The 18,936-nt window shown below is 40.2% G+C and overlaps 1 protein-coding gene and 1 long non-coding RNA gene across 2 annotated transcripts; both read right to left on the bottom strand.

The window, feature by feature from the left end:
• Positions 1–3,874: 3,874 nt before the first annotated feature.
• On the bottom strand, positions 3,875–5,250 carry LOC117987913 (uncharacterized). Its single transcript, XR_004674369.2, has 3 exons — positions 5,091–5,250; positions 4,428–4,580; positions 3,875–4,002 (listed from the first exon to the last, which is right to left on the bottom strand). It is a non-coding gene; the product is annotated as an uncharacterized lncRNA (long non-coding RNA).
• A 4,206-nt stretch (positions 5,251–9,456) lies between these two features.
• On the bottom strand, positions 9,457–11,720 carry LOC117988687 (uncharacterized). Its single transcript, XM_034975857.2, has 3 exons — positions 11,260–11,720; positions 10,074–10,385; positions 9,457–9,592 (listed from the first exon to the last, which is right to left on the bottom strand). The coding sequence occupies exons 1-3, from the start codon at positions 11,599–11,601 to the stop codon at positions 9,545–9,547; spliced, it is 702 nt and encodes a 233-aa protein (XP_034831748.1). The 5' UTR covers positions 11,602–11,720; the 3' UTR covers positions 9,457–9,544.
• Between the last annotated feature and the right edge of the window lie 7,216 nt (positions 11,721–18,936).

Raw genomic sequence — 18,936 nt, 5'->3', positions numbered from 1 at the left:
TTATTAGCAAAAGAACAAAGATAAAGAAAAAGTACCTTCTGTATCACAGGTATAAGTATTTTATGATAAGATACGAAACAATATAAATAAATTATATTTTTTATAATTTTTTAGTGTTTTACCTACACTTCCTCCTACGTGAAATTATAAATAAATTAGTTTTTATTATATCTACTAGTCTCACTATGGGAGAGAGCGATTAGGTTTGGATTAGGTGTATGTACCTATCTATTATGTTACGGCTAAAAGCAGAAGTTTGGATGCACCTAATTTTAGCTGGTTGCATGGCTCAAGACTCACTTCATCGTTTCTTCATTCCCGAGCTTCTAGCTTCGAGTTTTACAAAAACACTCTAGGGCAGCACAGCTAAGACTGTGTGGAGTCGGAGTTATCAGATTTCATTCTGGGCCTAATCTACATGCCAACTAGAAGTCAAATACTGTGTTGTCAAAATGTATCTTGGTCGGAAACACCCGCGCTATCCCACACCGGGTTAGCGTTGGGGCTGTGCGGGTGTGCAGGGCGTCCCCACCCCGATTGCCATCTCCACCTGTCACGTACTATAGTTTTAGCCATGAATGAATTAGACTGAGGCCACACGATGCTGGAGAATGGTGTTGCAATGCACCACCCCTCCCCGCCTCGTCTCACTGGTTGAGCGTGCCTAGTCCGTTGAGCGTGCGAGCGGTGGCACACGACGCGTGGTAACGCATCGTGTAGCAATTGTAGATGGTACAGTGATTTCTATGTAGGCTGACGCAGTGGTAGGTACCGCTCAGGCACCGCACCGCTATCCATCGCCAACGCATTGTGTGGCTTCACTCTAAGATATAGGTAGGTATATACGAAATGAGATCTCATTCACCATTTTAACTTTATATGTCAACTTTCAAGTCAAAAGTACGATTTTGTACCTTATTTTAAAGGTGAACCATGGGTCTGCGTGAACCTTGGAACCGTACTTTATTTGACATGCCACTTGACAAATAGAGTTAAAATGGCGAGTGAGTTCTCAAATGAGAACCGTACGACTACACTGCATTTGACTTCTATTTGGCATGTAGATTAGTCCGTACCAAATGGTACGGACTAAAATACCTTTTAACCAACTGCTACCGGCCTCACCTAGTTATAGCCGGCTAAAACTAGATGCTATCGCTTTTCGGATTTTAGCTGTAACATATCTACTATTCTTACCAGCAATATCATATCAGAAATACCTATCATAAGTAGCTGATAAAGAAAAGATTTTTAAAGAAAAGCCTTTTAATATTCAAATTCAACTATTAAACATTCCAAACAACTAACTAATGAAAAAGATATTCTGTTATTTACAGTAGTAGGCAAAGGACGCATGCAAGTAATGTGACAAACACCACGCAACGCACATCGCGCCGCGTCTCCTGAAAAGAGCCCTAACGCCTATTGTTAAACGTATTTGTTTACAGTGTAGGCACAGCAGGGATGGTAAGGTGGGTTCGGGTACGTAAAGGCTTGGCACGGAGGTACTGTAGGACAACACTCGCCAGGGAACCAGTTTGTTCTCGCGTACCTTCCGCTAGGTCTCGTGGCTGCGCCATGGTTGAAGCAGTCTGCTTTGCATGGGAAATCGTAGCAGCAAGGCCTGTAAAAAAACGTAAGATAATATGAGAAATATAGATTGTTATAAAAAGTACCTTGGTAGATGTATTTTGTTAATATAGGTCCAGAATACTTCAGATTAACTGCTTTCTGTAATGTAAGTTATTACTTATTATATTTATCTAAAGGACTATTGAAAACATCAGTTAGTGATAGCCTAGCGGTTAAGACGTCGGCCTCTTAGGCGGGAGTCCGGGGTTTGATCCCGGGGATGCACCTCTAACTTTCCGGAGTTGCCTATTTACCATAACGGTAAGGAAAGCATCATGAGGAAACCTGCATGTTTGAGGTGTGTGACGTCTGTATATGTGGTCAGCGTGGTGGACTCTGGTCAAACCCTGAGAACCTTCTCATTCTGAGAAGAGACTCGTGCTCAGTAATGAGCCGGCGATAAGTTGTTGATGATGATGATGATGATTGAAAATAAGTAGGTATAGTTCACCGAAAAATCAAAGTAATTTTGCTGGGACTTTTAAAAGTTACCTTTCCCGAGGTACATTGCTTGGTGCGCCGTAGTATGGCGCTACTTCTTTTTGGTATGGCTGAGGACGGGGCTGGCCGTAACAAGGCCTCTTATAGTAGATGCTATATTCGCCTTTCACACACCCGTACCTAGGTTCGGCTCTTGAACATTCAATTCCTCGTGGTAAAACTGACATTATCGTTTTTCCGGTTCTTAAGCCTTAAAGCCTTTAGACGAAAAAGAAAAATTATGTTTAATTTATCTATGGATGAAACTTACTTTCGATTTTTTGAGAGTACATCAACATTTCTTACTCTCCAAGCCAAAAGGAAGATAAGTTGGAAGCAGTTGAAAGATTATAAAGTAAAGGTAGTAGATAAGTAGGTAGGTAGGACTCCTCACGCGCCATTTTAACTTTTTGTATCAAATTTCATGACAAGTGTACGATTTTAGTGCTTATTTTAAAGGTGAACCACCGTACTTTTGACATGACAGTTTATCCATAGAGTTAAAATGGCGCGGTAGGAGTCATTTTTTACGCATTATAGCTAAATTACCTAAATTCATTAAATGTAAACAAGAATTTACGGAATTCTCCCTAAATTTAAATACTCTTGTCTTAACAATCAAAAGGCGCTCTTCACATAAATAATTGTTTTCAAATTTTTATTAAATTTAGATATTATTTTAATTTTTTTATGCAAATTTTATAAACGAGCTACGTACAAAAATTTTACTTATGTCATTTTCCTTATTTTTTCATGATTGGCACTCAGTGGCAACTTGCCAGTCTCACAGAGTACATTGGTATAATCTGAGGGTATCTTGAGGGTATAATGATGCCAGTCTTTCAGCGTGGCTCCGACATCAATGTTTTCAGCTGTGCTATATGTGTGCTACCATCTCCTACCATGGAACTTAAGTACATATAATATTATCTATGACTATGAATCATTGTTCGTTTGCTTTTCTTTGTGTGCACATGCACGAATCGCTCTGACAAGTGACATTTGCTTCAAGTTTAATGCAACTGCATATGCATGAATCCTACACGAATCACTCTCGTCAGAGTCTCTGACAAGTGACATGTGCTTCAAGTTTATGCAACTGCCATGCAACTGCACATGCACGAATCGCTCTGACAAGTGACATATGCATCAAGCTTAGGCAACTGCATGGCAACTGCACATGCACGAATCGCGCACATACGCACAAAGAGAAGCGAACGAACACAACTATTGACTAAAAGACAAGGAAACGAGAACGACGAGAACGACACTTACAACACGACACCACAGACGACACTATAATACTTACTTATACTGACATACGAATCCGAGACTTTCCTGCCTTTCTTGTAGCCAGGAGCCAAAGTATAGTTCGCGATCACGATAGGTCGATATGGCAATCGGGGTATGAAACGGGGAACGCCCCGCACACCCGCACGTCACCCGCGCTAAGCCCACGCTATCCCGCATTGGGTTAGCGCGGGGGCTGTGCGGGTGTGCGTGGCGTCCGCACTCCGATTGTTATGTCGACCTGTCACCTTCCTGTCGCGAACAGTAAGGTATATATCGTATCTATGCATTAGTTATTAATTCGCAGTCGCACAAACCTTCAAGGATTCAAAATATAAAAAAAACTAGACTTAGGTACCTAATATTGATAACTAGTTTTTAAAATAACAACGGAGAAAAGTAAAAAAAATGTTTAATTACAATAATTTTACAGTACATATAAATCCATTCACATGACAAAACAGATCTTTTAAACAGCATCGAAAAACTCTGATGTTCAAGAAGTCGTGACGCAATTAGGACCATGGTGACCCACTGCAATGGTTGCTTTGTCGAATGCTGCGATTGGTTGCGGTGGCTGACCCACGGCGAGTATGGCATCTGTAATGGACAAAATTATTTTAATATCTATGGAAAAGTTATAAGTATGTGAAGGTTAAGTGATTACCACCGCCCATGAACATTTGCAATACCAGAGGAACCGCCAACGCGTTACCAGCCTTTCAGGAATTTGTTGGTCAACCCCTTAAATATCCCCATGTTGTAATCTAATAGGACCACTAAACACCGCCGAAGGGAGTAGATTCCACAGTTTGCATGTGCATGGAAAAAAGGATCTGGCATAACGGGCGGTTGAAGTGCACCAGGCAACCAGGTGCTGAGGGTGAAATAGCTTGCGGTGGCGTGCGCGTGCGGTGCGGTTGTAGAAAAAGGAGGGTGAATTTTATAAATTGGTCCAATTGGGATTATAATAATACATATTATAACAGCTAGTACTGTAACAAGAATTTCCATCAGAAAATAACTTTGAAATATGAAGAGAGCAAGTCGTCTGGTAGGTACATCACTGGATATGAGCTACTTGACTGTAAACTGTGACGAGAGATCCGCCCCTGCCGCAACATGATGGTGGACTGCTGGGCGAACAGCAAGCATGAGGACAACCACTACTGCCAGATCTGAAAAAAAGAACGTTGAATGAAGGACATGAGGTATATAGGTCTTTGCTCAGACTTAAGACAAAGTTAAAATCAGACAGCGTATCTTTGATGTAAATCTGTCCCGATTTAACTGAAGCTTCGGTAAGTGTGAACAAAGTCAAAGTACTTACCTTCTATGAATTTAGGCACTGCTTTTCCATACGTTTTCAAGTATGGAGAGCAGTTTAGGTGATTGGTGAACGAATTTAACTTGAGTTTAAGGCTGAATAAGGTTAGAATTTAGAATAGATGGCTATATACTGGGAAAGTTGAAGGTACGAGCACAGAGAAGGTTAGTTTGTTCTACAGAAGTTCGATGAAGCCGTCAAATGAGTTATGGGAGCGATTCGGGACGGCCGGCCCCAGTGATTCTGGGACCTATATTGAAGAGTCATCGTGGTCGTCATTTACCACGAGATCAAGGGCATCGGACAACCTACTGTGTCTCTCCATAGACTGTGGTACGAGTATCTACATATGTAAACTTACTGAATTGCGGACATAATGGTTTGCAGCTGATTGATGAGTCCCATTCGGTTACACATTTTGCAATTTTTTCCTTGGAAGTTCGAATTATTTTGGTGTTTAAATATTGATTTTATTTATCACACTTGTGAAAATTTTGCCGAAAATATTTACTTAATGATGACTGTCAATCTTACAATATGCCAATGTCAAAGCATTTTGGTTCAATAATTTTGTACCCTAGTTCTAATTTTGAAAATAAGCAGAGTGGATCATCAAAGGAGGTTTTAATGGATATGAAATTAATAAGAAAGCCCTTGTTGGTACGACCATACCACATTATGTGGCTCGCATGCTATTGTACGTTTATGATATTTTATCTCAGAAACATTCCAGCTAGTCCCAACTGTGCAAAATTTCAATTCAAGCGGATGAACGTTGCGCGAACGCATAGACAAACAGACATTATTTTTTATTGTAAGATGTTCTTCCATCGCTGTTGAGTAGTTAGTACCAGAGGGAATTAGTACCTACCTAGTGCTCAAGTATCATCTTTCACTAATTAACTAGCTTACACGTCCCCACTTTTCACGCATGGACTTACCTATTTACCTAAATCCTACCTAATACGATCTATTTTAAAGCTTAGTACCTATACAGACATACATACAGGGTGTAACCAGAACGCTGGCAAAAACGAAGACAGATAATAGTACCGATGATTACTGATATGATACCTACCGCAAAAAAAACGCGAAAAAATAAACTAAAAAATCCTATACCTAATTTTGTAAAAGTTTACGATACATTGCAAATAAAACATCTGACTGACGCCAGAGTCAACGAACATTACGTGAGTAGGTTACTCGGAGTCGAGTCATAGGCGGGGCATTGACCCGAGTTTTGCACGCTAAACACTGCGGGTTTGTAAAATCACTTAAAACTATAAAATGAGGCAAATGGTTATTGGTATTGTGTTTAGTAGGTAGTATAACAATAACGCTAAGTTTTTGCTAGCGTTCTTGTTACAACCTGTATAATTGCAACTTTGTTTTAAATACTTAGGTACCTAATCTTTAGAAATAAAAAATTATACAGTAGCGAAAAAACCTTAAGCTTTTAACTAAGCCAAATTCTATCTTTTCTATCTAAGAAGACAAGCACAGGTTTGTAGGATATAACTTACATTAGATGAGACTGGTTATTTAGTTATACGATGGAGCACACGACGGGTAGTGAGACTGAACCTGAAATCAAATTATATTATTTTCATGCGATTCAAAATAAAAAATAAAAAATTTAAATGGCTATTTAATACGATGACAATGAAGCTAAAAAAAATTATATAATGCACGTGTATTACCTATATGTACACAGTACACGACCTCCCTGGCGCAGTGGTACGCGCTGTTGTCTTATTAGTGGGAGGTCCCGGGTTTGATTCCCGGCAGAGATTTGGTATTTCATAGTTTCTAAATTTCTGGTCTATTCTGGTTCGGTAGTGGCTAGTTACCACCTTACCGGCAAAGCCATGCCGCTAAGTGATTTAGCGTTTCGGTATGATGCCGTGTAGAAACCAAATGGGTATGAGTTCAGGTAATTAAAAAAAAATTGCACCCAGGTTAGCCCGCTTTTATCTTAGACTGCATCATCACTTACCACCATGTGAGATTGCAGTCAAGGGCTAACTTGTATCTGAATAATAACAAATAAAATCATATTTTAAGATTTACACTTACCGGCCGCTCGTAATTTATAAGCTGGTATCTGACTTTCTTATCCTGGCTATTGAGAAGCATACCCGGCCAACAAGTGGGGCGGTAGTCAAAAGTGCTGTCGTGGACAATCAGTGGTCTCCGTACAGTGACAGGGTCCATTCCACATGGTAGGCATGTTAAACCCTGTAGTTGTTTAACAATTAGTAGTGGACCAAAGAAACTTACCCTACATACATACTGAACCCTGAAAACATTACACTTCTTTTTTGGGCAGTCGTGTAAAAAACGATCTGGTAACTGCGGTTTTACAAAAGTGCTGAGTGGAGCGAAAAAGGTACCGGACACAATTAAGTAAAATATACTCCATAGAACAAGTACCAAGTAGTGTCATCTGCTCACCAAGTGGGGGATCTTCCAACGCTGCGCTTTCCGGTTCGAGGTCGCTATTCTAGCACATTGGGACCCCAAGTCTATCGATTTTTCGAACTATGTGTCCTGCCCATTGCCACTTCAGCTTCGCAACCCGTTGAGCTATGTCGATTACTCTTGTTCTACGGATCACGTCATTACTGATTTGAGCACGTAGAGAAACTCCAAAAATAGCTCTTTCCATCGCCCGCTGAGTGACTCTGAGCTTTATCTTATGAGGCCTAAAGTTAGTGACCATATGCAACTGCGCCTTATACCTACCGATTCGAAATTTCGTAGGAGCGTAGCATCGATGTGAACCAATGGAGCGTAGCATGAACGTAGGAGGTACATACTGACCTGAACAGGATAACATGGTGTGCAGTTAGGAGGTTCCGTAAAGCTTGGCAAATTAAATCCTAAACTACACATTTTCTTTGGGATAGTGAAAATCTTTAAATAAGTAAATATTAAGTACTTTGTAATTTTAAATTATAAAACTATCCGTTTTTTTATCTTTTCACATTTCTGATATTATAGTTGTCGGAGAATCATGAGAATAATATAATGCTTTCATAAATAGACAGGTAGTAAAAAACAAGTACGTGTGATGTAGGTGGCATGTAGGTGGTATATCATTGGTAGCTATAATAGTAAATTGTACAACAAGGGCATAAAACAAGCCATTTTATCGAGACCCTTATCTACCCCAGCCGAAGGCGAGGGCAGATATTTAAGTCGAAGGTAAAATGGGTTTGTTACCGAGTTTATACACTCGGTTTTCACTTCGATTGTGAGGAAATGAAACAGTGACACGCGACCGCGACCTGTGGGTCATACTTCAACTTTTCTGGTCATTACATAATATACTCTAGCCATACATCAATAAATCACCCACTGCGCAGGTACAAGGTCAGAGGCCTTTTGACGAAATGCCAAATGCATTTTTTTTAATGGTTTACATCGTTAATAGAGCATCAATCAATCCAATCCAATCCATCAGCCTGTTTGCGTCCACTGCTGGACATAGGCCTTTCCAAGAGCACGCCACCAAACACGGTCCTCAGCCTTCCTCATCCACCCGCTCCCCACCACCTTCTTCAGGTCATTGGTCCAGCGGGCTGGAGGTCGTCCCACACTGCGCTTACCGGTACGCGGTCTCCACTCCAGAACACGTCTGCCCCATCGGCCGTCGGTTCTGCGACAGACATGACCTGCCCATTGCCACTTCAGCTTGCTAATCCTTTGAGCTATGTCGGTCACTTTTGTTCTACTGCGAATTTCCTCGTTCCGGATTTTATCCCTGAGAGTGATACCCAACATAGCTCGCTCGATAGCACGCTGAGCGACTTTTAGTTTGTGGACGTGGCCAACAGCTGTCAGTGTCCACGTTTCCGCTCCATACGTCATCACAGGTAGGACACACTCGTTGAAGACCTTAGTCTTAAGGCTTTGCGGTATCAACGATTCGAAGACCTGTCGTAGCTTTGAAAATGCTGCATAAAGTAGAGCATATTTCCATGGTATCAATTGATTTGATTTATGGACCTTATTAGATAATTTAATATTATTTCAGATGATCAATAATTACTGTTATTTCGATTGAGGTTATTTCTGTCGTAGCGTTTCGTAGAGTCGTAGCCAACACGATATTTTAATTAATTAATTTTGGTTGGCCATCTAGATAAAACTGGTAAATCTTGTAGGCTGTAATTTGGGTATAAATATACCGAACCTAGGTATGATGACACATTTGTTTGTCTACCATAAAACAGATTCTAAATTTTATAAGTGAAAAAATAAACAGTTCAAAGTTCCAAAATGCTTAATTGTGCACATACAGTTCGTGCCTCGCCGATGCCCATTTGTATGCTGTCATGCCCACCAGTATCTGTGCCAAACAAATACTCACGTGGACCTGAACCCAACATGTGCCAGAGCAACGCGCCACAGACACAGAGGTGCTATACTGTGAATCCTTGCATCAATATTTATAGCTGCCATACTCAAATAATGTAAAGCGAATCGCGGAAGAATCAAGAAAGTCAAGAGTGCTGGACTAACATCGTCAGTGATTTCCTCGTTAAGTTTTGTTTTGCGACAATAATTAATAAGTAAAATTAAAGAATAAAACAGTGGTTTTAAAGTAAGTTCATTTTGGTACCTTACCAACCCATTTTTTGCAGAAATAAAAACAGGAGTGTATGCGTAAAAATCACGTTTACTCTGTATCGACTTTTCATTTTTTTAAATTAACTTAAACTATAAATTTGAAAAGATATTTTAAATAATAAAGGTATGTAAAACTATAAATAAAAAACAATATTGCACAAATCTACAATCACAATTTTGTTACCGAAGAGGAACATTGACGGGATAATAGCTGCCAGATTGTGGACCCTGGAAAATAAAATCCGTATTTATTTTTATTATTTATGCGATTCACGTGCAACCTACTTAGGTTCTGTACGTAAATAATTAGTAAACAAGAGTACCAGCAACGTACGTTAGAAAAACCTACCCGCAAGTCCCAACAAAAAACTTGTACCTACAAACTTTAACTTAATTAGATGAATGAAGCACGAACTCATAGTTACAGACGAGCATTAATTTGTGTAAAAAAACTACGATCCGTATACATTTAAGTAAGTAAGTAAGTAACCTGTCTTCGAAACATATAAATTAAGCAAAGGGACTGACTGATCTATTAACGCACAGCTCCAACTACTGGACGGATCGGGCTGAAATTCGGCATGCAGATAGCTATTATGACGTAGACATCCGCTAAGAAAGGATTTTTAAAAATTCTATAGCAGATAGACATATAGACACACTTGCGCATATTTATAATATTAAGTAGCGATTATGTAAATTATCTCACCTGCTTGAAGTAATTAGTACTAGATATAGCGTATCGGACACCGGGATTTTTTCTTGTGTAACAATCTGCAGGAAAGCTTGTCGGTCGTGTATCGAAGACACTGTTGTGAACTATTAAAGGCCTTCGTCGCGTCACTGGGTCCAGCTCGCAATACGAACAGCAACTGCGGCAGACTGGCAGGCATGGATATGGAGGAGGTGGTGCTCTTGGGCATATAGGGCGTTGCTTGGGGAGTATTGGAGTCGGGCACTGAGGGTTACAGCAAGGCAATACCGGTTGATAGCAAGGAGTGGGTTCTGGACAAGGATATACCTGTGAAACAAACAATAGAAAAATCAGAGAGTACGATGATTAGTCATGTAGCCCTTTACGCGATCTCACTTCGTGGTAGAAGTGACAGTACAGCTAAGATGGAAGCAAAGTAACTTGGAAGGGTTGTTTAATTAAACTATACCTACCCCTAATCTGTTTCTACGAGACATCGTGCCGTAATGCTACATCATTTGGCGGTACGTCTTTGTACCTGCCGAGAGTCGAACTTGGAACCCCCATACAACATAAAACCACCAAGGGGTCTCCAAAATCATCAAGGTCACTAAGCAGAAATTTAAAAAAACTTACTTAGTTTAAAAATTACAAACTAGCTAGCTACAAGCTAGCTAACTTATATAACTATAGCTCTTGCCCGAAAATATGGATTTAGGTTCGTGGACTAAGTTTTTGAAAATTCGCGTAGGACTTACCTCCCGTTCCCACTTGTCGTTTGTCAGGCCCGGGTTTAAATTATAGATGTTCCAGTGGCAGAACATTTTATATGATGCTATTCGCACTTGTCGGAAACCGATTTTGTTTCAAAATGTACTGCCACTGGAATATCAAGCGACAAACAACAAACGGCAAGTGGGAATGGGAGGTAAGAAGTCTGCTTTACCAAGATAAAAATACCTAGCCTATAAGTATAAGTGAACTAAGATTGTAAATGTCGCGTCAAAATCGGTTCAGTTTAAATAAAACTTGGATAGATAGACTGAAAGAATTTCAATTAAGAGTTCACTAAAAAGCAGTTATTTTAAAATGACAGAAAATATTAATTTTTTAATTAAATAAATAATGAAAAGAAATTGTATGTATACTTCGATAAAGATCTATATCGATGTGTGTATAGGTAGATTAAAAAGTGACTTACTGGAGGCGGATCACAAGGTTCTGGAGGCGGGCAGCAAGGTAGGACTGGTGGGCAAAAAACTGGTCTTGGTGGTGGGTGCGGGGGAGCTTCATACGGTAGTTGCCTTCGTGGTTTACAAGGAGGTAATACCGGCACTATTGGAGGGACAACATCAGGTATTATAGGTGCTGGACAAGGTCTGAACACTGGTTTGCAATTGCACGGTGGACACGGCGTGCATGGTACAGGAGGCGGGCAGCACGGCTGACAGCAGGCCCGCGGCGGAGGACACGTATACAAGCATCGTCCCGTGCCACATGGAAGAATCGCGGGACATGTCGGGCAGAAACTACACGCACACATTACGATAAATTTAGATAAATTAAATACTTAAATATTATGTAAAAATTACATTTATTTTCAATTTTTATAACGATTTTGATATCCAATATATATTTTATAAATTTTTCTATATTTTTAAGTGTTTGTCAAATATCTTTCAAACATCCATAGTATTGAAGAAAACAGATCAATCTATTTTGGAAGGATGTAAATTCTCTTCGCTCAAGAAGAGCTGAGCTGACCTCTTTTACTGATTTCCGTGCGTGTTTCTGTGACACGAAAGAAGAAAATATTAGTGTCATCAATTTCATCAAAGTCATATCCGTCATATCGCATTCTTCTTTTTTTTTTATTAAAAACCATTCAACCATTTATTATTATGTTATAAATCTTTAGTTTTTCATTAAAATATTTCAATTAAAAAAATAGTAAAAGTTAAAATGAGTGCCACATTTTACAGTTATGACCCCTGCGTATGCACAGGCATGCCGTGTGGGGCTTGCTATCCATATTCAACGAAGCCGTGTGTAGCGTCAAGGAACGACTTGGGGCCATGCTCGGTGTGTCCAGGCGGTGGCTGTTCCCCATGTCCGGCGCCCGTGCGACCCTGTCCAACTCCCTGTCCGGCACTACCCATCCTGCCTTGCTTGCCTCCATGCCCACCATGCGATAAGGTCTGTAGGCATCGATATAAATGACAAGATATGCCTAAGCGAATAAAATTTTTCACGGTTTTGGAACCAAATAAATCAGCGCCACCTCTTAGATACTAATGAACGACCCGTTTGAAATCCAGACGTCACTGAGGTTGCATTGGTGCTAAATAAACATTTTTAGGACCAATGAATCGGTGCCATTTTGCTTGTTCAATGGCCCTGTCCTTACGAAGTTATATATAAGTCAATGTCTGTAGGTCCTTTCATCATAGATCATCATTACATCGTAGATCATCATCTAGTCATCACCGGCCCACTACTAAGAACAGGTTTCCTTTCGGAATAAGAAGGATATATGGCAGAAGCCACGCAGGCCAAGAGCGAATAGGCAGTCTTCACACACCCTTTTGAGAACACTTGGAGAACTCTCAGTCATGCAGTTTTCCTCACGATGTTTTTCTTCTGATGATATATTTTAACCGTTTAAAACGCACACAACACCAAAATGTTGGAGGTGCGTGCCCGGGATCGAACTCCGGACCTCCCGAATAGGAAGACGACGTGACGTCTTTGCCACTATCGCCGCTCAATCTATTATACTATTGATATTTCAGTTTTGTGAAGAGCAAGAACATAATATTTAGGTGATTGTAATTCTATGGCCACCCTTCTCATTCTGAGAGGGAGACCCGTGATTAGTGACGGTGATGGGTTGATCATGATGATGATGAATTATTTGGCGTAAGCGTTTCTATTGAACCCTGACGGAAAATTATTATAGTTTTCCTAGTAGCATAACAAAAATTATTATCTCTTAGACAAGTTAGATTGATTAATTAACATTTGACGACCTCCCTGGTGAGCGCTGTGGTCTTAATAGTGGGAGGTCCCGGGCTCGATTCCTGGCAGGGGTTTGGAATTTTATAATTTCTAAATTTCTGGTGGGAGGCTTCGGCCGTGGCTAGTTACCACCCTACCGGCAGCCGTGCCGCCAAGCGATTTAGCGTTCCGGTACGATGCCGTGTAGAAACCAAAGGGCTACCTACCTATGGATTTAATAAAAACTGCCATACCCCTTCCAGGTTAGCCCGCTATCATCTTAGACTGCATCATCACTTACCACCAGGTGAGATTGCAGTCAAAGGGCTAACTTATTTATTATGTAATCTGAATTAAAAAAAAAAAGATGTTGCTAAAGTTTGTGAGGCAATTTGTTTTCGCCTGCCAAAAGTTGTAATCAAACTATAAATTACTGGTTAATTTATCGCTACTGAGATCCAGCTTATCGTTATGTTATTCATGCACGATGTTGTTAATACATTAGGCAATAAAATACCTAATTGATAAGCAAAGAATTGTCAGATCGGAAATAATAATGATAAGTAATTATCCCTTTTAAAACCATAATTTAAAACGGAAGACGATCTTTTGCATAGCTTTTTTTTCGTTATTATTTGATACCAGCTGATGCCTGCGACTTCGTCCGTGTGGATTTAAGATTATAAAAATCCCGTGGGAACTCTTTGATTTTCCGGGATGAAAACTAGCCTATAATTACTCTCCAGGTTTTTAACTATATTCATGCAAAAAAATAACGTCGATCCATTACTCCGTTGCGTCGTGATTGAAGGACAAACCAAAAACAAACACTTTCGCATTTAAATAAATCATGTCGATCCTTTCCTCCGCTGCGTCGTGATTGAAGGACAATTCAATAATCCAACAAATCCATCATAGTAGTGACATATTTTTATGATTCATCATCATCATCGTCAACCGATAGACGTCCACTGCTGGACATAGGTCTCTTGTAGGGACTTCCAGACGCCACGGTCTTGCGCCGCGTTAATCCAGCGGCTCTCGGCGACTCGTCTGATGTCGTCCGTCCACCTAGTGGCGGTCTTCTAACGTCGCGCCTTCCGGTGCCAGGTCGCTATTCCAGCACCTTGAGACCCTAACGTCTATCAGTTTTCCTAACTATGTGACAACCCGTTGAGCTGTCGGTTATTCTAGTTCTGCTACGGATTTCGTCATTTCTGATTTGATCAGAGTGCCTCTGAGTTTTCTTATGAGGCCCGATTTTTCTGATTGCAGCCTGGAAATCCAATTCCCCAGCCTGGTCGTATCTGTGACTCTGTAGCAATTCCATGCTGCAGGCCTAACAGATGCAAGCCCTGTCCATGCTACTGTTGCACGGAACCTGGGGTGTGTTCAGCGAAACGGTGCAGCTACCCTGGAGTCGCTGTGTGTGGTGGATGCTGTGGCCCATGCATGCCCGTTTGGTGACAGAGCCAAAAAGTTTTCGTAAAAAATGGAGTTCTTTGAATGTGTTTTTATATTTTTGTGATATTAACAAATAAAGCGTTCTAAATAATTATTTTTCACTTTATTACTTAACCAGCTTACGATAGATTAATATAGTAGGTACGTGACAGGTTGAAATGGCAATCGGGGAAGGAACGCCCCGCACACCCGCACAACCCCCGCGCTAAAGCGGTGCGGGCGAGTGCGGGTGACGTGCAGGTGTGCGTGGCGTGTTCCGCCTCATACCCCGATGACCATCTCAACTTATCGCGGACTATAATTGTTTTACTGACAACTGGTAATAATAATTATATTTATGCATATAATAAGCAGATTTATTCATTCCTGTCATCATCACCATCATCATGACCAACTCATCGCCGGCTCACAAAGTGAGCTTAGTGATCCCCGGGTATCCTGGGCACGCAACTCTAACTTTTTGCAATTACGAGCAAGTATGTTCCTTGAAAGCAATCATAAAAATATATACGCTGAAGGCCAACATCGTGAGGAAAATATGAAAGTTCTCCATAGTGTACTCAAAGGCTAAACGAAAACCGGGGTATACCAAAGAGTATATAATCCATATATAATCAGTAAGTTTTACCCAAGAGTTTTACGTATGTCGTCACTCACGCATATTACTACTGCTATATATAAAAAATTTGAATTATATAATTATTTTGTTTATTTTATTGAAAAGGAGTTAACATGCCCACAAACCCAGCGATTCATGCTGATTTATGAAGCATCCAAAGAAGGGATGCTGTAAGGGTAGATAAACATGGAAACGTACTTATCTGGTAGATTATCATTGGTTTCTTCTTGGCATACCGGGCATACCATATCGAAAAGTGAAATCACTCAGCAGTAGGTACCTACGGCTTTGTTGTACCGCGGTGCAGGATAAGTTCCGCTTGCGGAAAATTAGGCTCTTTTAACTGACTTCGTAGCCTAGCCTACCAACTAAAATCAACCAAGTAATTCATCCTATTCCTATCCAGTTAAGTAAGGTTTCAGCTCTGGTGAGTTATCGAACTGTTTATTAATATGATCGCTGAAACTGCAGGTATTATACCTATTAATACAACTATCTACTTGTCAAATGACGTTTTATGAGCTATTTGTAGGTAGAACCGATAACGGTTCTTCCCTAAATTGACATTGTAAAACTAGTTATTCATAAGCCATAACATAAGTGATATTGGGCGATTTGTGTAGATATATGCAATATAATGATTTTGATTACGAAACTTGAGGATAATTGCTTAGAAATATCAACGAAATTAAAAACTTCCTTCAATTCTTATGAATTTTATTGAAAACAGCTAAAAGTCTTATAATATGAGCAGTCACTCCTCATTCCGTTGCTTCGTTGCGGTACGATTGAAGGACAAACCAATAAACCAACAAACAAGAACACTTTCCCTTTATAATATGAATTTTCGTTTTTTCGAGTCTGAAAAACAACTAAAATTTACTGTCTTGGCAGGTATTATATTGGTTGTCGTTACTTGTAAATACCTAGGTTTTTATAGGTAACTAGAATACTTACAGTAGCCGGCAGGAAATATTGTACATCGGCCTTTAGAAAGAAATAGCGATTTCGTAGATCGTTGTCTTTGTCGTTGAGACCGACGAAGCCGAAATCTAAAGGTCGATGTACAATATTTCTTGCCGACAAGTTAGCCCTTGACTGCAATCACACCTGGTGGTAAGTGATGATGCAGTCTAAGATGATAGCGGGCTAGAAGGGGTATGGCAGTTTTTATTATACCCATACCCCTTTGGTTTCTACACGGCATCGTACCGGAACGCTAAATCGCTTGGCGGCACGGCTTTGCCGGTAGGGTGGTAACTAGCCACGGCCGAAGCCTCCCACCAGACAAATTTTTAAAGAGATTACTCATTCTAACTATAAATTCTTAGAAATTCTTGCATTCGAACTTCGTTTTCCGTGGTAAGTATCCCTATGAGGCGGGGTATCTAAATAAATCATGTCCTAAGTTTTTTATTATTTTTATCATTATCTAATCGAATATGATATTCAAGACAATATATAAACCGAGAAAAATGAAGCTGGCTATTGACATTGTGTTTATGTTAGATAGGACAATGTGTAAAATTGTGTTTGTGTTATTAGTGGCTATATGCCTTGCAAGCGTTGCGGGTGAGCTATTCTTACTTGATTATTGTCCTTTATTGTACAGTACATACGCGACAGGTCGGGATAGCAATCGGGGAGGGAATGCCCCGCACATCCCTCGCAGTAACCCAGTGCAGGCGGGCGCGGGTGACGTGCGGTTGTGCGGAGCGTCCCCCTGCCTCATACCCCGATTGCCATCTCGTCCTGTAGCGGACTATACATAAGTTTTTCACTTACTTTATTGGTTAGAGACTAGAACGAGTGTCAAATATTAAAAATAAATAGGTACACCATCATCATTCATCATCATCATCATGACCAATGTAACGCCGGCCCACTACATTAGGTAGGTAGGTAGGTTTAGGTCATGGTCCGCCACGCTGGCCAACAGCGGATTTGTAGACTTCACACATCCTTTGAGAACATCATTGAGAACTCTCGGTAAGCAGGTTTCCTCACGAGAGTTAAAGCAAGTGATAAACGCGCATGGTTCCGGAAAGTGAGAGGTGCGTGCCCTCGATCGAACCCCGACCTCCTGAGTAGGAGGCAGACTAGGCTAGGCTAGGCTAGGGCTAGGCTAAACAAGATACTGGGGGTTGTCAGTTGTCTAGCAAGTCTATATATAAGAAAATTGTCTTTGTTGTGGTCTGTTGGGAGGCTTCGGCCGATTTAGCGTTCCAGTACGATGCCGTGTTTAGACATTGATAAGTGGTATAAGTTTAATAAAAACTGCCTCTTCCAAGTTAGTCCGCCTCTATAGTCTATACTAGCTAACTTGTAAGGAAATAAAAAAGAAAAACATTATTTTTTCGTGTTTCAGCGCTCCCAGAGCTGGAAAGGATAGCCGGCGGATCCCTCGCCACGCTCAGCCAGCACCCGTATACGGCTGCTGTTCTGTACGCACAAAACAATGTGAATTTCCGGCAAACCTGCGGTGGTGTGACGTTGTAAATTTTGAACTACTAATTAGCGTTTCGCTTTTAATAAAAATTTATTTTGTTCAAAGTATGTTGGTGCCACCTAGCATCAAGGTGCAGAACTACGCGTGGGTCGATGTTCAGAGTTCATTCGAGCCACAATAGATGGCGTTTGCTTCGTTGTCAATTGTCGTAAAAATAAAACAAAATAATTAAATAAAACCATAATATCATTTGTTTATTGTTAAGTCATTAACAAAACGGTTCTTATAATATATCCTTAGGTTCCGCAAATATTCAAAAATGAATTGGCTTTATGATCAAACTAACTGAGAGCGGCCACACTCGGGTTGCGTCTGGCAACACCGATTGATGAGATTTAGAATTTTCCTGGAGTCAACATGTGAAGACGAATTTTTTTCGTTCCAGGAAAATCTCATTCTTTTTCGCCCATGGCTTCGCCTGGGAAAATACAATAGTTATAAATTTTAGTCATCCTAACGTATTTCAATGTTTCATCAATTATGGTGAGTGAAAAATCAAGTAATGTGGATTCGACAAAATGGCGGTTTGGTTAGAGAAAATCCTAATTTTATGATTTCATTCCAGTTCCAGTTATTTTATCTTCCCAAATAAATGAGGATAATGGGTTGTGGGTGGACTTCTGAAAACCATTGGTGGCCAGGAGTTCAATAGGTGAGTTGTGTTTGATCGGGAAAATTCCACGTGTCGAAATTTTCACACAGCACAAATTATAATCTTGTTTTTCTTTGTTACAGGGTTTACGTTTACGTTTACGTTTACGTTTTACGTTTAGCTTCAGTTTTCCGTTTTAGTTTTCCGTTTGCGTTTTCGGTTTTCGTATTTATTTCTTTTGCACATTCACGTTGGCAACTTAATTTCTATGGATAAGACTTGGTGAAAATCTTTGTAATGAAACATTTCGGTTGTGAAGAATCAAATAAATTGAGTTTTGGATCTTGGCCGATGCCGTCCAGCTACCTTGCAGTCTTCGCACCTACAAGTAAGCAAATGTTTGTATCCTGGAACAGATTAGTGAACCTTCTTAGTGTATGTGTACAGTAAGAACCCTGTCTTTACTACTGAGCTTTTATTTTGAAACAATTTTATGAATTTTACTGTGTCATTGTCTATTCCATGCCAATGGCATCTTAAATTTAAAACATAGATTTTATGTACTATCTACCTAAGGCATTCTAATGTATCTAAATTAAGTCTTGGCATTAAGCTAGAATAACTAAGTATTATTAGCCATCACTAAGTATTAAGCGACCCCGGTAAAAGTTACATTAAAAACAATTTTGCCTAACAT

Source organism: Maniola hyperantus, chromosome 2 (assembly GCF_902806685.2).
Source record: "Maniola hyperantus chromosome 2, iAphHyp1.2, whole genome shotgun sequence".
Classification (NCBI taxonomy): Eukaryota; Metazoa; Arthropoda; class Insecta; order Lepidoptera; family Nymphalidae; genus Maniola; species Maniola hyperantus.
The sequence above is the reverse complement of the archived record's forward strand: the minus strand, read 5'-3'. Positions and strand labels throughout refer to the sequence as shown.

Bases quoted from the DNA above. Each gene is read 5' to 3' on its own strand.
- LOC117988687 (XM_034975857.2), bottom strand. From the start codon at position 11,601: ATGTGTGCGTGTAGTTTCTGCCCGACATGTCCCGCGATTCTTCCATGT. The intron at 10,386-11,259 runs GTAAGTCACTTT...TTTGTTTCACAG, and splicing joins AACCTTGTGATCCGCCTCCA to GTATATCCTTGTCCAGAACC. The intron at 9,593-10,073 runs GTGAGATAATTT...TTTATTTTCCAG, and splicing joins GTACTAATTACTTCAAGCAG to GGTCCACAATCTGGCAGCTA.